The sequence below is a fragment of the Ruditapes philippinarum genome, unplaced genomic scaffold, assembly GCF_026571515.1.
Source record: "Ruditapes philippinarum isolate M1 unplaced genomic scaffold, ASM2657151v2 ctg923_1_1_1_1, whole genome shotgun sequence".
Lineage (NCBI taxonomy): Eukaryota > Metazoa > Mollusca > Bivalvia > Venerida > Veneridae > Ruditapes > Ruditapes philippinarum.
This window is the reverse complement of record NW_026855018.1, coordinates 95,454-114,547: the sequence shown is the minus strand read 5'-3', so window position 1 is coordinate 114,547 and position 19,094 is coordinate 95,454. Positions and strand designations below refer to the sequence as shown.

General features: G+C 31.7%; 1 protein-coding gene across 1 annotated transcript in view; it reads left to right on the top strand.

Moving 5' to 3' along the window:
* The window catches only part of LOC132741855 (tensin-1-like), a 165,390-nt gene that overhangs the window by 94,360 nt on the left and 51,936 nt on the right, over positions 1-19,094 (top strand). The window contains exons 8-11 of the mRNA XM_060730117.1: positions 250-423; positions 2,645-2,847; positions 3,587-3,655; positions 4,325-4,435. Of these exons, the coding sequence (XP_060586100.1) occupies positions 250-423; positions 2,645-2,847; positions 3,587-3,655; positions 4,325-4,435 (557 nt within the window). The remainder of the gene's footprint in view (positions 1-249; positions 424-2,644; positions 2,848-3,586; positions 3,656-4,324; positions 4,436-19,094) is intronic.

The following is a 19,094-nucleotide window of genomic DNA, read 5'->3' as shown; positions in this document are numbered from 1 at the left end:
AGATGAGTTTAACGTACATGTACTTTACACAGTAATTATAGAAGAGAGGAATGCATGAATGCATAAAGTTTGAGCAAATCCTGAGGAATACTTTTCCCTTTAAATAGGTGGCACAGTCATTAATGATGTAACAATTTTAAAGCAATACTTAATAATTGATCTAGAAGTATGTATTTCATCTGACCTTAAAAAAAGCCCCTTTTCATAAGAAAACTTGCATGTCTATGATAAAAATTGTTTCTTTTTCAGATATGTTCATTATTTTGCGGGTCTTCTTTCCGGTGCAATACAAATCAATAGCAGTGCTCTTTACCTTCATCACATACTTATCCATGGTGTGCCCAATTTCGACACGCGTGGTGGCTGTCGGCCATTCATTAAAGTCTACCAGGGAATGCATCCCATCTTCACATCCGGTGTATAGTAAGTTGTTTTTTTCTGGTTGTGTCGCCTCTATGGAGTTGAATGATTTTTTTGTTGAGTTATGACTATCATGAGGCGACATATGTCATCACTGAGAGCCCTTGTTTTATACAAGATTCAAAAAAACTTTTTGGTTATAAGGTCATTACATGGTGGTTGATGCATCTGTCCGGCTTTCCTTAGTAAGTAACCAATAATTACCAGTTTTTCCGCATGTGACACACTACTAATTCCACATGTTATCTGTATTGAGAGACAAATGACCATTAGATTCAATGTTCGAGATGAAGCGTCACAAAAAAATGTTTCCATGCCCAACGATCGAACCAGCCACCCCAGTATTACAAATCCAATGCTGTCCGTATCAAACTAAGCTGATGAATGTTTAATTAGTACTTAACTATTATAATGTTGCATAATTTTAGCATCAATTTTAACAGACAATCATGATTAATTTATTTATTTTGATTTATTATCTATAAGCAAGGCTGATGCAAATAAAGAATTTATTTTCATTTTATCAGAAAACTGTGTCATAAATTTGCTCCAAAGACTATTTGACTGGTTATATGGCAATATATAAAGCTATATTTACAATATAAGTGTCACCTAGTTATATAAGCACACAATGTATGCCTTTGGGTTTATATATCTTAAGTTAATTTCTTTCAATTAAAAAAAAGGTTTTCTAGAATGAAGATGCATTACGTTTTTGCAGATAATGTGTTTTCCCATACCAAGAAGTGATTAAGTAACTCTTTGTAGCTTCTCTACATTGAAGAGCTACTACTTTACATGTCTTCTTGATTAAAGAGCTGTTGTTTTTTTACAAATTACCAATTTTCAGCATGTTAAATGGCATCAATCTTCATTTCATTGTGTAAAAGTTTTTTTTTTTTGTTTTTTGTTTTTTTTTGTTGTTGATAATTTGTTCTTGTCTGTCTCAAAATTGTACAATTTGTATATATTTCACTGTATATAATGTAATGTATGTATTTAATTTAATGTAAAACAAACTGTATGTGATAGTTTTGTGTAATGTAAGAGGGTTGTATATAATTATAAAGTTGTCTTGCTACCTGTCAGAAAGCAGGTATTTGCCTTGATTTAGTATTGGGCCTTTAATGTAGATTTAAATCAACTGATAAGTAAATAGATTACGAATGAAATGTAAACAGTTGGTATTTATATTTCTGCTGTTTGAAGTGCCTACTTTAAATGAAGGAATTTACTTGCCAATAATTCTTAACAGCTGCACATAGCAAACAAGATATGTGCAACTTTCAAAGTATTCAGACTCTATGCTATTTTGCTTTACAAACTAGACTTTGCAAAAAATAGGTTTTTGTGATATTGCATATTTTACAAAAATTGACAAGTAATGGAAACAAATTTTTTCTTTGTAAATTGGCATATTCAAACCCTGGTAACTTCATCATTGTATAAACTTTGAAGAGAAAATACATGTATCATATGCCAAGGTATAAACTTGTTAATTATGAAGAACATGGGAGGTAAGGTTATTGCCCTTGGAAATAACACAAGTTTGCTGTAGGGAAATTTCCAAGGTCTCAAATTTTTGGAAATTTGTCAGAATATTCTTTTTTCTTTTGCTCAAAATATAACCTTCACAATAATTAAATATGTTCAGATGAAGATACTGCACTTCTCAGTGGCTCAAAGCTAGTTTTGATTTCTTTGCAAATTTTAATCAAATGGTAAAGACTGTATTAATAATCAGATATAATCTATTCATAGAATCTATCTGTGCTTTTTTAAGTAATATAGGTTTGAGCATCTAAATTATGATCAGGAATTAAGCTATAGAAAGAGCATCAAAACACATGGCTATTTGATTGCAAATATAAAAATGTTCCCTGTTGTCACAATATGAAACCCCAGAAAAAGTAACCAATATATGAGCAACCCAATAAGACTTTTCTACTGTTTCCCTTTCCCTGTCAAAAGTAAACCCCAGAAAAAAAATGAGCCAATCAGTGTGCATCCCCATCAGACAGTGCAGTAACTATGAAATAGTGCTGTAGATTATAGATTAGTGCTGTAAATAATGAATTAGTGTTATAAATTGTGAAATAGTGCTGTAAATTATAGATAAGTGCTGTAAATAATGAAATAGTGCAATAAATTATAGATTAGTGCTATAAATTAAGATGCAGTGCTATTAAATAGCGTTATAAATTATAAAATTTACCTGTTTCAGCAATGTGACAGATAATATGCAGAAGGTGTGTATATCTATATCACCTGGAATTCCACTTAGAGGGGACATTCTCATCAAATGTTACCATAAAAAGAACAACGCTGGACAGCGTGAAATGATCTGGGGATGTCAGTTTCACACGTGTGCTATATCCCACAATTCCCTGGTATTCAGCAAAAATGAACTTGACTTTGGCATAAATGGTAAATATATATACAAGATCTGGGAGTTATTTTTAAGTTTTTTGCTCTCTTGAAGATATAACAAAATATCTTTGCCATTTCTTAGTGAGATATATAGCATTGTAATAAAATAGTTACAACAAACAATCTTATGTTGTTTTCAAACTTGTTTGGCATTAAAACTAGCCAATGTTTTCTTAAGTTGTTTGGCATTTTAACTAGCCAAACAGTATCAAAGAAATGTCATTAAGTTTCAAGTAGTGTGATATGACTGGACATATTTCAATGTATCCTCAAAGATTTTTTCCATCGAAAAGGGGTTTGAATGTCACCAAAGTTTCTGTAAAGCTTTAAGTCAAAACAGACACATGTCTAGCCAGCTTTACCTTATTTTAAAAGATTAAATAGGAGTTAATAGAACTATGTCCTGGAGCCATGATTTCCTGATATTTATCCCAGATTGTTGAATTAATTTTTGATTGATCCAGGACATGTTCTTTTATTGGCAAATCTGTATTACCTGGGAACTGAAAAAAAAAATAATGAAAAATTGATGTTGGCAGGAAATTGAAATGTGTTGCAAATGCGAAAAAAAGAAAATGATTTACTATCTCTGTACATAATGATTCACACTTAGGAACAATCCCTGATAAAAGATAATCCAAAACATAAATCAACAAAACAAGCATGTAAGATTAAAATTGTCATAAATGTGGCCATAAAATTGTCATATTTAGATGTTTTGATGGTATGATTTCAGATCCAAGGTTTCCTGATTCCGGTAAAGTTGAGTTTGTTTTTGGAAACAACTCGGAAGGCTTGGTTCAAGGTAAACACACTGTCTATTTTTAGCCAGGGTTTCCCTCGGGATTGATTAGTTTGTTTAATATCATTTGCATTATATAGTTCTTTCAATGCTTGACTGAGATAGTGCTTCTTATAATTGCCTGTACATTTCATAGGATGTCAAGTAAAGCATTTTTGCTTTTTCATAAATTTTTTTATCAAGAAAGAGACTTGTGGTGTAGAGGTTAAAGCCATTGGTCTCTTACCCAGGGATCATGGGTGCGAGCCCAACTTATACATGTATGTCACCAGTGCTGGTTAGATCCAGCACATGAACTTTAGAGTGATTCAAGCTTTAATCACAATACTAAAATAGATACTGTATATTACATTTCATGTGAGGAAGCTATCCAGCTAGCTTATTGAACATTGGTGGTTCTAAGCATGTGCCTATTTGTGCCTGAAATAATTCACAGAAGGGCATCTGAGGTCTTCCTCTACCAGTAAAGCTTGAATGTCTGCATATGACCTAAACTGTGTCAGTGTGATGTAAAAACCAATCAAACAAAGTATATTACATTTAGAATAAGAAAATGATTTGATTAAAATTTAAAAAATGTTATAGTTCTATATACAAAGCTGTCGTCTTTATGTCTGACATGATAGTACATTATAATAATGTATATATATTATAATGTATCTATAATCACAGTGGCAGATTTCAAGTCAGATGTTACGGTGCCCGTTGACGACTCCACGGAAGCGCTAACAAGATGGGACTCCTATGAGAACTTTGGCAAGCCAGGCGACGGCAAAGAAACTGGTAAGTCTTTACTGTAACTATATGATCTGTATATGATTATTATAATAGATCATGATCTTATTAAGATCTTGCAACATGGTCTTATCTTTTTGTTGCTTTAATAACACTTGATTGTCACAAATGTTTTGGCAGTTCTGATCAGCTGATTTGACTACTATGCCCTCTGTCTAGAAAGCCTATTTATGATTGCACACATTTATGCATCATATATATAATTATGAGACCCAGGCCCCCAAGATATGTTTGAGCCCAGGGGATAGCTGACCTTATACCATTTGACAGACCTCACAGGGCAAGGTCTTTACTGTGTATTTGGCAATTGTAATCATAATATCAAAGTCTCTGCTATTCCATGTGTGGACCCCATAGTTACAGTTGACTTTTTCTCACTCTAATTACTGTCTTGAATTATGATGCAAAACATGTACAGAGGGTCAATGATTGGTTCAGTTCTTACGTCCCTAACCAGTTTAGCATAAGGAATAATTCTGAATCAATTTTTTTTACACTAATAGGCCACTTCAGAAAACAATGTGTAACTTGAAATAACAGGCTTTACTTATACCTGGAAAATGTAGCTAAAATGGTGATTCATGTTTTATTTTATGATATAATTTCTATATAAAACAGAACAGTTCTGTATCTGATTGATTTATGTAATTTCATACCCTGATCTGGCATAGATCATGCAAAATATCAGACGTTGATTTCAACATTTATTGGGAGTTTCCGTTTGCATACGTTTGAAAAGATAAATTTCATCTCATGTAAAATATAAAAAATATGGGAAAGGTAGTTTTCTTATTAACAAAACTTCAACAAAAATGTCAAGAAGATACTCATTTTCAACTTGTAGCCCTTGAAGTTGTGAAACTTTGTTCTGAATTTTGTCTCGAATCTCTGGCTTTTCATTGGTCAGCTTACATTATGTGCCAGTTTCTGACAAATCAAATACATGAGATCTGAAAATTTCTTAACAACTTTACACTCTTATGGTAGTTCTTTTTATTTAAATCCTTTATTTAAATTTTAAATGTTACCTGTATAAAAGTCAGTGAAGAATGGTTGTGTTTATTGGTTGTGTATTTTAAAGTATTTCAGGGAAAGTTGTGTAATTTGTTTACACATTTTGTCAAAGTATCTATATACAGTTGACATTGTATTAAGAGACCACTCAAGGGACTGCCAAAAAGTGGTCTCTTAATAAAGTGGTCTCTCAATAGAATTCTGGAAAATTCGAGACTTTTTATTACAAGTCATAGATATAATAACATCTATTTTTATAAAAACAAAAACTATACAATATTATGTATGTATTACCGTTTTATAATTACATTTATGCCTTTTTTTAAAAAAAAAAAGTCATCAATATTGTTTGTTTTTGATTTTTAGTAGAAATTTGTGTACAAATGTGTTTTACGCTCATAATACTGTAAACAGGTCATTTTGACCATGATACAAAGCATATTGTCTTATATTTTTAATATGTTCATACACATCTCCTGCTGAACATACTTTAGAATCATCAGCCAGAGCTCCAGATAATTATGTATGCAATGAGTTTTAATAAACTTCTTGATTTTTTCAACAATTAGTTTTCACACTACCCCGGTTTCAAATTCAATAAGATTTTTAGAGATCTAGGATTTTTTTGCCTTTTTTTGTCGAAGGGCCATATTTAATGGGATACTACATGTATTTTGTAAAGCATCAGATGAGCACCTACACCATCAGCAATGAAAGGCTCGGCTCTGTAATGTTTAGTCTACTAGGTTTCACGATTTTATTTCGACTACAATCGATGACATTTGCTATTTACTCAGACTCAATTCCATGCACGATTTCCTCATACAATTTATCCGGTCTTATTAGTTGTCTGTCTTTTTCTCGCTCGATCCGACATCATTTTCGATAAGGGAGGTCACTCTCAGCACATGACAAAACTATGCAAACGCGGTGTTGTGATACGTTATTGCTCTGACAAAATATGTCACAATAAATATTACGATCGGAAAATCCGATTTTGAAACGATTGCAATTGTTATTCATTTCGTTTTTAAACGACAATTATTTGTGACCAATGACCATGAAAATTATTTGTTTGTTTGCTTGTACACATCTAACCTACTCGCTAATTACACAGGTGAGAATGCCCGCAGGGACGATTGTTTGTCACGGCCGTTTAATAGATACTTTAACACTTATTTTTGTACATTTGGGCCGACATTCAGTGGCCGCTGGCCGCGATATAAAATAGTCGTTTAATGGAATTAAATTAAATAGTAAAAATCATCGGGAGGGATTTTATGCGGCCGCTTAATAAAAAAGTCGCTTAATAAAGGTGGCCGCAAGTACGATGCCGACTGTATACCACATATTATTTTACTTATTCTGCAAATACATGTACTTCAATAACTTGCATATAACCAGATAAAGGCCATGTTAAGTTTGTTTACACATATGTTAAAGCATAAGTATGGCATGTTTTTCACATTATTCAATTTTTGGCATATATATAACCTTAGAGAGGTCACAAGAGAAAGGTCATGTAATTTGTTTACAGATTTCTACACCTGTTTGTTCTTTACCATCCACTTTCCCATTACCTTTTCCCCCATGTTTCACTAAATTACATTTTATCTAGGTATTTTTTTCTTACTTGCCAGATAAAGATTAGGTTTTAATTGAGTGAAACCCAATGATTGTGTTTTAATTGGCTGAAATTTTATCTCTTGGCACCTGTTCACTCTTGATGCTGGATGTTACAAAGTGTCAAAGGTTATCCAAGTCTATGTCATATGACAGAAGTTGTTACATTATTCAATTATAATATTTGGAAAAATCTATTTTTTTTTGGTTATCAAAATTTTTATAAATTAGAATTAGGAAATAGATATCAGTTGAAGAATAATGCACAGTTCGAGTGCAAATGTATAGGAATATAATTAGGAAAGGTTAATTATTACAAAGTACAAAGACATATATGGTCATATATAAATGTTTGCCATATAAACTTCTCCTAGTGATTCAAGGGTTATATAATTACACTATTTACTGGGCTATTAATTATACTCTGTAAAAAAATCTTATCTTTAGGAATATAATAAGATTAATAATTACATTGTATCAAATTGATGCCTATTAAAATCTAATGTGATCTACGTATGTTTAAAGTTTAAAGCATACTAATTGTAGTACTACTACTGATTTAATTGATAAAACAAAAGGTAGATAAAAGACAAACAACATTACAACCAGCATGTTCATCTCACAGTAAGTTATGAGGGTGTGTTTTTTTCCTGGAAATTTACTACAAACCACAAAGTACAAAATAAATTCTTCAAAGAAATTACATTATCAAGATAAGTCACTCCTTGAATATCTCTATGTAAGACCTATTTTTAGATATTCCCCATCTTCAATGAGATAAGAAGCTATAACACTGTTAATTCTCCAAATATCTTCAGAAGTGTTTGATATTTTTTTTCATTCAATTTTAGAATAATTGTGCTGAAAAAGGGATGAAAATTTGAAGATTATAATATACATCAGGCAAAAACAAAAAATATTTCTAAGGACTTTGCCTCGGATTTTGAGAGACGGCAATAATAATTATGTTTCGGTATAAATTAGTAACTACTCCCACAATGATTGTACCATAGACTACTCATGCTAAGTAATTTTATGTTTTACAGAAATCTATGAAATATTTAGTCATAAAATGGTGAGTCCTTTACTAACTAAATGAACTAAATTTGCATTAGGGACTTCCTTCTTGGGTTTGAAAACTTTCCATTGTTGACTATTTGAGTACAAAAATTTTCATTGTTGACTATTTGTGTACAAAACTTTCCATTGTTGACTATTAAAGTACAAACACTGAGCAGTACTTTAAACTTTAAGTAAGTCCTTTAACCCATAACCTGCTGTGTAATTTGTGTACTATATTTGCCATGCTATAGATCCAAAAGCTTAAGAGATTTCAATAACAATATACATAAGAAAAGTATGGCTGGTCAGACTGCACATAGTTAATGTGCATGCAAGACTGGCTCTGTGTTGGTGGCAAAGACTCAGACTGCACATAGTTAATGTGCATGCAAGACTGGCTCTGTGTTGGTGGCAAAGACTCAGACTGCACATAGTTAATGTGCATGCAAGACTGGCTCTGTGTTGGTGGCAAAGACTCAGACTGCACATAGTTAATGTGCATGCAAGACTGGCTCTGTGTTGGTGGCAAAGACTCAGACTGCACATAGTTAATGTGCATGCAAGACTGGCTCTGTGTTGGTGGCAAAGACTCAGACTGCACATAGTTAATGTGCATGCAAGACTGGCTCTGTGTTGGTGGCAAAGACTCAGACTGCACATAGTTAATGTGCATGCAAGACTGGCTCTGTGTTGGTGGCAAAGACTCAGACTGCACATAGTTAATGTGCATGCAAGACTGGCTCTGTGTTGGTGGCAAAGACTCAGACTGCACATAGTTAATGTGCATGCAAGACTGGCTCTGTGTTGGTGGCAAAGACTAATCACTTACAGTTCCAGCAGTTTAAAGACTATGTTCATGTTGCCGAGCTTAGTAAATAGCTCAATCTTCCTATAGCTACATGGCAGAATTGATAAGAATGTATTTTAATGGTGTAATTATATGAAAATTACTACTATCTTAATTTCAACCAGTCTTCCAAAACACTTATACTAATTAATGAAACATTAACTGAATTACAATATTGCTCTTGTTGCTTTAAGCTAAGAAAATCACTCACACATACTTTCAAAATAACTTTAGATGAACACATGTTTGCCAAAAATAAGTAGAGGTATATTGATGACACACATTCCATGTTTTAAACTATATACAGTTTGTGTCTGTTTATTGAAGTACTAATTTTGCAAACCTATGGGGAAGATAAGAATTTTTGCTCCCTCTGTTTCCGACAGCGACAGGTGCACATGCAATTCATAAAAAATATATCGTCTAATGTAAAGAGTGTCTGATTAATTCTGCCTTTTGACAAACTCCTCTTCATAACTGTCAGACTGTAGTTGAAAATATAAGAGCTAAAAAGAGTTTGGCAAGATAAAATCTGAAGATGTATGATTGTGAAGTTTGGGGTTATGAATGTGTGTTTGCATAATTGATGGTGTGATTTAATTTGATGTAGCTGTTACACCAGGAGAATATTTCCATGTTACTAATTTTTACTGCTTCCTAAAAGTGATATGCTACTTTTGCTTAAAGCAATCTTGAAACTATGTGTTGAAACTTTTGAATTTTATATGTTAGTGTGGGGTCTCAGTTAAAACAGTATCTGTAGTTTATATGTGTATGAATATTGTTACACCCATGACAAAGAATGTTTTGAAGGTCTTTAACTATTTTAAATTTTTATTGCCATTGTAATGAAATATGGCTGAGGGGATGCGTTTACAGGTTGAGGCATCAGAATTGCAGTCACTGTTTAAGCCTGCGGGATAATAAGAGGCTACTAAATGGGTTCAAACTAATTGAGTCTCTGCATTTCTTAGCTCCAGCAGGTGAGGTGGTTTATACCCCTGGTGTTGTTTAAAGTTTTTAACATCGAGGTTAGCCAAAATCATCTTTCCTGTTTCGATGCCATATGACTTAACTGTGATGGTGCAGCAAAAACCAAACAAACAAAAAGATACAAAAAAGGGAATTGAATTGTTATTTCATACCCTTAGAAGGGTAACTTTTTTGGGGGGATTTTTTTGTTAATGTATTGACTGTCATGAGAATATGTCCTATCCCCTTGTAATGAGAGTTGCAAAAAATGTTTCTGTTCTGTCAAGATTGTATCTTTTAAATGTATGATAATACTATAATTGATACCACATTGCTTCTCTATGAAAACAGAATCAGAACTCAGTTATCTATTGGCCTAGATTATGTTTAAGAAGCACAACTGTTTGATTTTGATTGAGAAAATATATATTACACTATCCTTTTATCACTTCTTTATCAGATATTTAAGACATGGTGATATTTGGAACTACACCAGATCTATTTTTAGTAACAAACTGTTAACCAAACACTGTCATATCTTCACAATAATTCTATATATAAATACACTGTTGTTCATCCTGGTGAATTGGTTTTATTTTACCTATAGAAATATTAAAGCCATATTGACCTACATCTGTTATATTTCAATCAAAGGTAGATCTTTTATTCTCATATAGGCAGTTGTTCTGCCTTTATGCCAAACTGAATTATGTCCCGTGTAGTATGGTTTTGAGATGTGTAGTTATTGTGTATTACCTGTATGTATGTATATTCAGGTAGGTATGTTACCTGTGTAATCAGATGGAAGTCTCTTCCCTCTACAACCACTGAGCATTATTCATACAGGCAGCACAACACCTTACATTCTCTGCTGGCTTGTTATCTATCCCATTCAAATGCCGTCTGCTGCCAGTGAACTCTTTGAAAGTAGTTCTAGATGAAAATTTAAGCAGATTACCTTTGATGTACGAAGAAATTACAAATTGAGAAGTTGATTTAGAATGTTTAAACATCAGTAAAGCCTGAAATGTGTTGTTTGTGTTGTCAGGCTTCAGTTTACTTTTATATCTACCATGCTACTGTTATAAAATCTTTCTCTATTTTAATATCATCTTCAAAACGATTCATATATCAACCTGTAAATAGTAAAATTATTCCACAGAATTTTTAAATAAAAAATTAAGAAACCAGTATTTCTGAACAGATTTATCTTCTTGATAGCTAATAGCATAAGATGAATTGTTCATAGCATAAATGATGAAAGTTTGATGTTGTTAAGGTAGATGTCAGACTATTAGTGTGCAACATTAAACTTAAGTCCTTTGTCATGTTTCTAGAAATCTCTTAAAGATTTCTCATTAAAGTCTCTCATACAAGTGTTAATACCACAGTAAAAATAAATTACATTGATAAGGTATATTATTTTCAAGAAACTTGCATTGTTCTTGCACATTTTTGCAGAAACTTTATTTGATGAACATCAGCATTCATTTATTTGCAGAATATGAATTTATTAAAGTTTTTTTATCAAATTAAAATGAAAACAGGAAAAAAAAAAAACATTATTGTTTTTACTTACACACTCATTTTTGTTAATAATAATGTGTTTTCAATATTTGAAGTCAAAAGCTGATTTTTGACAATGATACAGGGGGTAGATCAATTCATATTCATGATTACAGAAGATGCGATTTAAATATGATATAATGATGTGCCTCATCAACTACATATGCATTACACACAGTACAATTTTTTCTACAACATCAGGCTTTGGCTTTTAAGCAGGTATATGCGGTAAGTTCCATACCTGTACAGTCTCATCAAGGCTGGAAGTCTTTAATGCATCCCAGAAACATTATTGCCTGGCATAATCCACTAAATCCTGTGAAATTGGATCCATCTTTTACTACTGTACTGTATCGCCCTGCCATTCTTTTATGGTCCATTTCTGTTGCCTGGAGATAAAAAAAAAATAGTGCCTGGTGGGATATTTTGTTTGTTTTTTCGTTGGACCTTTAATGAATGTGATTTTGGAATTTAAATCTGTATAAATGGTATGGTGTATTTATTTTTATGCTATTTAAAACAAATTTGTTTAAGAAAATCTTGCAGAAAAAAACTTGAAAGTAGTTCTTCTAGGAAGAAAGTAGTTCTCTAGTAAGAACATTGTTTGATCTTCTTTCAAGCTAAGGTTATTGCATTTTTAATTGAACAGCTAATTTTTTGGTGAGCAAGCACAAATTATGAATATAATTTGAGAGAAGTAAAAGGCACTTAAATATATTCTGCAAAATGTTCAGATTTATTTAATATTTGAACAGACACAGTTTTTGAAAGGGACGATCAAATTTTTAAAAAATTTCAATACAAATGTTTTCAATGGCATTTAACTACACTGTGCCGATGATGGATCTAAATTATCTTCTTTAGGTTCATTATATTGAATCAACATGTTTTCACAAATGAATTTGTCAATACTGATTTTAAGTTTCATTCACCTAGTTTGAAAAAGAAGGATTTGGTTTTTTTTGTACAGGACAGTTTCATAGCAATTTTTACATTGGATATGAACATTTAGTTTTACAAGCATGATGTTTGATCTTATTGTTACATAATTTTTTATTATATATGAAAATTCATCATTAAAGAAACCTTGCAACAGTTTTGTGGTCAACCCTCGATTTAGTGTTTTAAGTTGAGGCAGGAGAGATGTTGCACTTGACCATTTCAATGGCCATATTTACCTGATTCTCTTGACTGTGCCTAAAACCTTTTGGCAGCAACTGAGTCCACCCATGTCTCCATTGCAGACCTAGAGTAGTCGGCATCATGGTCTGAACAGTGTTTGCTATAATTCAGTCAGTTCTTCTTTGAAATTATCACTAAATAATATGAATTGTTATGTCCAGATTGGAAAATGAACAAGTCCATTTAAGTTATTTACGGTAAAGTCTGTTATATACATTTCTAGTTGCATTTTTAGGGGTTTAGGGGCCGTGGACGGTAGCTTGCATTTTCCAGTACCATCCATAAACGGGCTCAATCAAACCGAGCCTGCAACATTCTGAATTTTGTCGTTTAGGACATTCTTTAGGGATTCTGTTCTTCCCTATTTTACCCTTGTGGAATCTGTGCACGTTGTAGCCAGTGTCACTGTTGCATTGATAAACAATCTAAAGGAAATCTAAAATTTACTTGTTGTAAGTAGCAAAAAAACATCAACTAAATTTGCTTTATTCTAATGTTGCCATGGCAATTTTGTTACCACAATTATGAAAAGGCATTATTCATCAAAGACTTGAAACATCATGATGTTTATACATTTTAATATTTTTAAAAAAAAATGACAGGGCAACTTAATTGTGAACCCAAATATTTTATGTGTTTTTTTTTCGTGGATAATAATTTTATTCAGTGGTATATATATATATGGTTTAGTAATTTTGATATTTATGGATATCTTTTTATTATCTTTTTCGTTCTGCTTGAAGGCAATATATCATTTCATGAAGTCAAAGTTATCATTTTGTATAAAAAAAAAACTTGTTTGTAAAAAAAAAATTGCGTTTGAATAAATATACTTTGTGTGGTGCTGCTCTGTGCAAATAAAACGGGAATAAGAAGAAAAAAAAACCTTTTCAAGTTTTGTGATTGTAAATTTGATTTGAGGAGATACCAGTTTGAAAAGTGGTTTTGATTTAGATTATATCTTTCATAGTTAACTCACAACCTTTTTATAGGAAGTTAAAAGTGTTGCTTCACCAGAAAAAAGATCTGAGACTTCCTTTTGTAAAGGGATTTGTTTATAGTGTTTATAATCAGGTTAGTCAACTTGTGTGTGAAATTTTGATGAGAAATAAATGAATTTTTGAAAATGAAAAAGTTTTGAAAGAATTTTCTGATGGCATTCTTTGAAGCTCTTATTATAGGTGTTACTACTGAATGAAACATGTTTCTGATTTTTATTTTCAAGTCGTAAGGGGTGCTGTTGCAGGTTGATTGGATAAGATTATTACTGATCTAGAATGACCAGATCATTGTCATATAATGGCATCAATTTTAATAAAGGTCTACCAATCTTGCCAGCTTGTGCAAAGAGTGTAGTTCTTACCAGATGTCTGCTAATTGGATGCAATATCAAGTTTTAAAAATTGATGAAATTTTAAGTATAAACACTTTCAAATAATACTGGATGGAAAAACAATGGCAACTTATTTTGTATGGAAAACATTAGGTATTTGGGTTTTCTGTCTAAAAAGCAAGTCTGAGTATAAATTTGTTAACCAACTTATAGTATTTAGCTAGCAACTTCGTTGTCACATTAACATCATGCACATTACAGCTTATACATGAAATAGTTTTGCTGTAATATTTTGTGATGATTCAAAACTGACTATTCCAAATTTCAAAGCAAGGCATTAGTTACCTGCATATTGCCTGATTACCAATAGTGTTAACTTGGTATGACTAAGATTCATCAAAAGAACATACTTAAAACTGTCATGAAAGTTTCTTTGGAAATCTTTCCTCTTCATTTTAACACTTCCAATCATTAATTACATATACGTAACGAGTATAATAGGGCTTTGGTTCTTTTTTTCTAATAACAGGGTATACATGATTTTAAATTGATTGTAACATTGCATAAAATGACTAATGATGAATTGTTTAATGCCTTGCAGGAACAGTGAGTCAAGTGTATTCCTATAAATAATGAAATTCATCTTCTATATCTTTACATGACTGATATTACATAAACAAGACATACCATTGATGAATTGCATATGATATTCTTTGGCACTCATGCAAAGCTTTGGTCTGGCATTTGTTATTCAATGTATATTTATAAATTGCCTACCTGCTCCAACCAGTCAATTATTTGGCATTTACATCATAAATATATACCTTTATGACATAAGATTAATGTTCACAATATATCATGATTAAAAAAGAATAAGCAGTATGATTTGTGACCTGAATTTTAATTTGACCTTCCTCAGGTGTATCAAGGCAGTGGTTGATTTATTTTATTATCTATGATATGATTGGTTAATTTTGATGAACAGTTTCAAAGGTGACCAATAAAAACGCTTCACATTTGTATGTTTCATTTCAGTCACAATATTGACCCCAGAATATACTTATGTTCCCAAATAGAAGATGTCTTTAAAACCAATTTGTTTCATAGTTTCAGTTACAATGTATATAATTGTACAAGTAAAAAGCTAGTGTATACAGTTTAAAATATATATAATTGTTTTTCCATCATTTAATACATTGTATTTTGTTTCTATTTTTTATTATCATTTAAATAATAAAGGCATCATACTGATATATCTTTATGCTTGAAAAAAAATGTAAATTAACTTGCCATAGGGATTTAGTGTGACAAATGTTTTGTACATTTCTAGTATATTTTACATAGTTTATAATATAGGAGACAGAGACTATCAGTTATCTGAGAAATGTAAAGTAATGGTTTTAGTCCACATACAAACTATGTTGAATATAAATCATTGAGATTTTTTTATTTTTTTTTGTTAAATGAAGTGTACGAGTGTGTTAAAGGACCATTGGTTTGGTCTTATGAATTAAAAGTCTTTTGGTCTATAATTAATATAAAGTCTTTTTGGTCTTATAAATTCAAAGTGTTTTGGTTTCATAAATTTAAAGTCTTTTGGTCTAATTAATATAAAGTCTTTTTGGTCTTGCAAATTTAAAGTGTTTTGGTTTCATAAATTTATAAGTATTTTGGTCTTATAATTTAAAGTATTTTGGTCTTTTAAATTTATAAATTTAAAGTCAATCTGAATCAAATTGACCAGAATCCCATTTGCAACATCTTCTTTACTTGCAATTAATTGTTTGGCTGTCATTGTTGGACAAGTTTAAGTGACCCTCTTTTTAAGCTTTTGCAAAAAAAGTCCCATTTTAGTAATTTAGCACAGGTAATAATAATAAGATTACAGCTCCTGAAACAAGGGCAATAACTCTGTTTATATCAAATTTATATCCCAGAAAAAAAACCTGTTAAAGATTTGGGATTTATTGACAACAACAGCAATATTGCATAGCATTGATTTTATTCATCCAGGCCTTTATTAGACATCAAGAAAATTAATCAGTTTGCCAGTGCTTCTTTAGTCATTCTGATTTTAAAACCCTTCAAGTTACAACTTCCTGTTTGAAAGATTAAGGTTTAGAGCGTTAGTTTAACAGGGCATATGTGGCACACATGGCTGCCGGTGTGGCAGGCAACATAAAAATCATTTCCTGGAGAGTAACAGATCTCACTAGGTATCTTCTTTTTGTAACATTGGATCAAAAGGAACATCAGTCAAAAACCCATTCCTGACAACTCTTGTAGATGTAAGGTGGTTAAAATTCCTTGTTATTGAATCATCAAGGTAAAGTCTCCCAGAGGAAATATTGCACAAGATATCACAGAGAGTAGTACAATAATGATGTAAGAGAGAAGATTTGAAGAACTAAGTTACCGCATTGTGGTAATATATGTTTTTACTAGACTTGCCACTGCATAGAGAGATAAGATTATGTAGTATGTGTTACACAGTATTATGGCTGTTACAAACACTGCCGTTCTGCTTCTTTTGGCATTTTAAAGTGTTGTATTTCTGGCAAGAAAATTATCTTTTTCACTTAAATGGGAGAGACTTCTTCTATATTTTATATCAGACAGGCAATACACATTATTGCTAATTCATTATAGTGTTATTTAAGTTTAATTGGGCCTTGTTGACATGTGGTTACGACAGCCAACTTCAAAAACACTTGCCCCTCTTTGCTGTGGGTTTGAGTTCCTTCAGGAACTTTGGATTCTTTCATATGAGGAAGCTATCTATCCAGCTGGTATGTAGAGGTTGGGAGTTCACTCCTGTCTGAAATAATGCTCAAAGATGAGGTCTTTCCCTGCCAGAAAAAAACATATGACCCTTACAAGTTTCAATGTTACTTGAAATCCAACAAAACAAACAAAAAATGTTTGTGTACCCTATGAGAATCTCTCTTAAGATATGTTTCTCTTTTAAGGTCATATGAATTTAATATACCTGTTACTCTTTTTGCTCCATAAACTAATTAAGAACCTTGCCTCTCATGGGTAATTACTTGTGTCTTTTAGATAATGTAGCTTAAATCAATATAATATTTGTAATAAGAATTGTCAATGTAGGGACATCAAGTTTCTTTTATGATAAAACAACAATTTTTTTCTGTTGACAGACTATTATAGAAGTTTTAATCTGTCTTTTATTATGATCTTAAGAAACCAAGCAAGAATATCCATTGTTCTGATTTCCTTATGTTAGATCTGAAATAATTATATTGTCCGTAGATTGATCTGGAACTCGTATTTTGAATGCATCTAAGGATTTACCTCATGGATAGCTCATAATTATCTGTTCCAGCAAAAAAGTCAGCCCAAGACAAATAATAAACCAAGGTACTGGTACAGTGACCTATTTATTTTAGAAAAGAATGTACCATTATAATTGTATACATATAAATCAGTGCACAGTTCTTTGAATTAACAATTGCAGTTCATGAACAGGCTCTATCATACCATGTCTGCAAACATTTTCGGTTTTACTGCTTTGGACATTCTTAAGGGATTTTATTTTTTCTGCCGCAGTCTTGTTGTCTTTATAATATTACTACAGTATAAAGTCATGTTTGTATAATTATACAAGTGATATCATACCAGAAAGTGCTGCGGTAATAAGTCTAATAAAGCACAAGCTTAAAGCCAGTCTAAAAATGCACCAAAAAGAGATAATGAGATATCTCAGTGGAGAACCATTCCATCAGTAGACTGGTATCATTACAGGTAGGCTCAAAAACAGCGGGGTACCAGTCTCTGTTACTGTTAATCAAGAAAATATGAAACACAGTCTGCTTTGGAAAAATATGTTAATGACTTTTCATAGGTGAAGTTGTTGTCTTTTCTTGAGAATAGAAATACAGGATTATGAAGTCGAAAAGTAAAGAAATCAAGATTACTTTGGGTAAGATTAAGTTTTGCTACATTTTCTTGTCTCATAATTGTATGTTTATCATTTGTATTATTTTGTCTTGCATTATGATATATAAATTGTGAAGTTTGTAAGGATTGTAAAATGAGGAAATTCCTTAAGTCAGAAGAATAATGTCAAGACACATTTGCTGACTTGGCACAGAAAAAAGTGTTTTAAGTTTGATTGAGGAAGAAGAAGGGGAAAAATTAGATACAAGTGAAATGAAGATGGTGTGACAGGATGACATTGATACACAAAGTGAAGGCCATTCAGGAGAGTGAAATGATAAACTTGAAAAATTGGATTGTTTCAAAGACAAAAAGAGTACAGTTTTTTAACAAAATGGAGTAAAGACATAAGTAGCAGTGTTAGAAAACTTGAGGATTATTTAGAAAACTTAAGATGGATTTTATAAAATGTAACACACAATTATTGGAGATCAGCAAACAGAAGATATCTGGGGACTTTGATAACTGTAGTTATGTGAAGGATAAGTGATGAAATGTGAATATAACTATTGAACTGTTCATGTCAGTGTTTTAAAGCTCATTTTTGTTACAATCAAATTTCACTATTCAAGTATTGTGTTAAGATTAGCTAAAATTATGGAAGCAGTCTGGAAATTGGAATAGATTTGTTTTTAAGAAAAGCAGTCTAGAAACAAAGACTTAAATTAAATGAAGACTTTCATGAACCAAAATCAATTAACGCATATTCATTTCATTTAGAGCAGTAAGTTCATAGTAAGATAAAAATCTGTTAATACTGATATTATTGTCAAGGTTATTAAAGAATGAAAGCATCAGCTGGCATAAGTCCATGTGATGATGTTCTTGTGCCCTATTAATTGTTTGATTGACAGAAGCATACTCTAGATTATGATTATTTCAACACTGAGAATAAGAACCTACCAGGGTGTGCCAAATGAGCAAGAAAAAGGGCAAAGGTTAATAAAGATTAGAGGAATAAATGGGAGAGAATGATAAAGAAATATTTGTTAGAGATTTCTCAATACATGAATTGTCATCATAATTTTTTATGTGGATGACATATAGACTGGTATTACACTGAAATTATCATAAGAGGTGTCCTGATG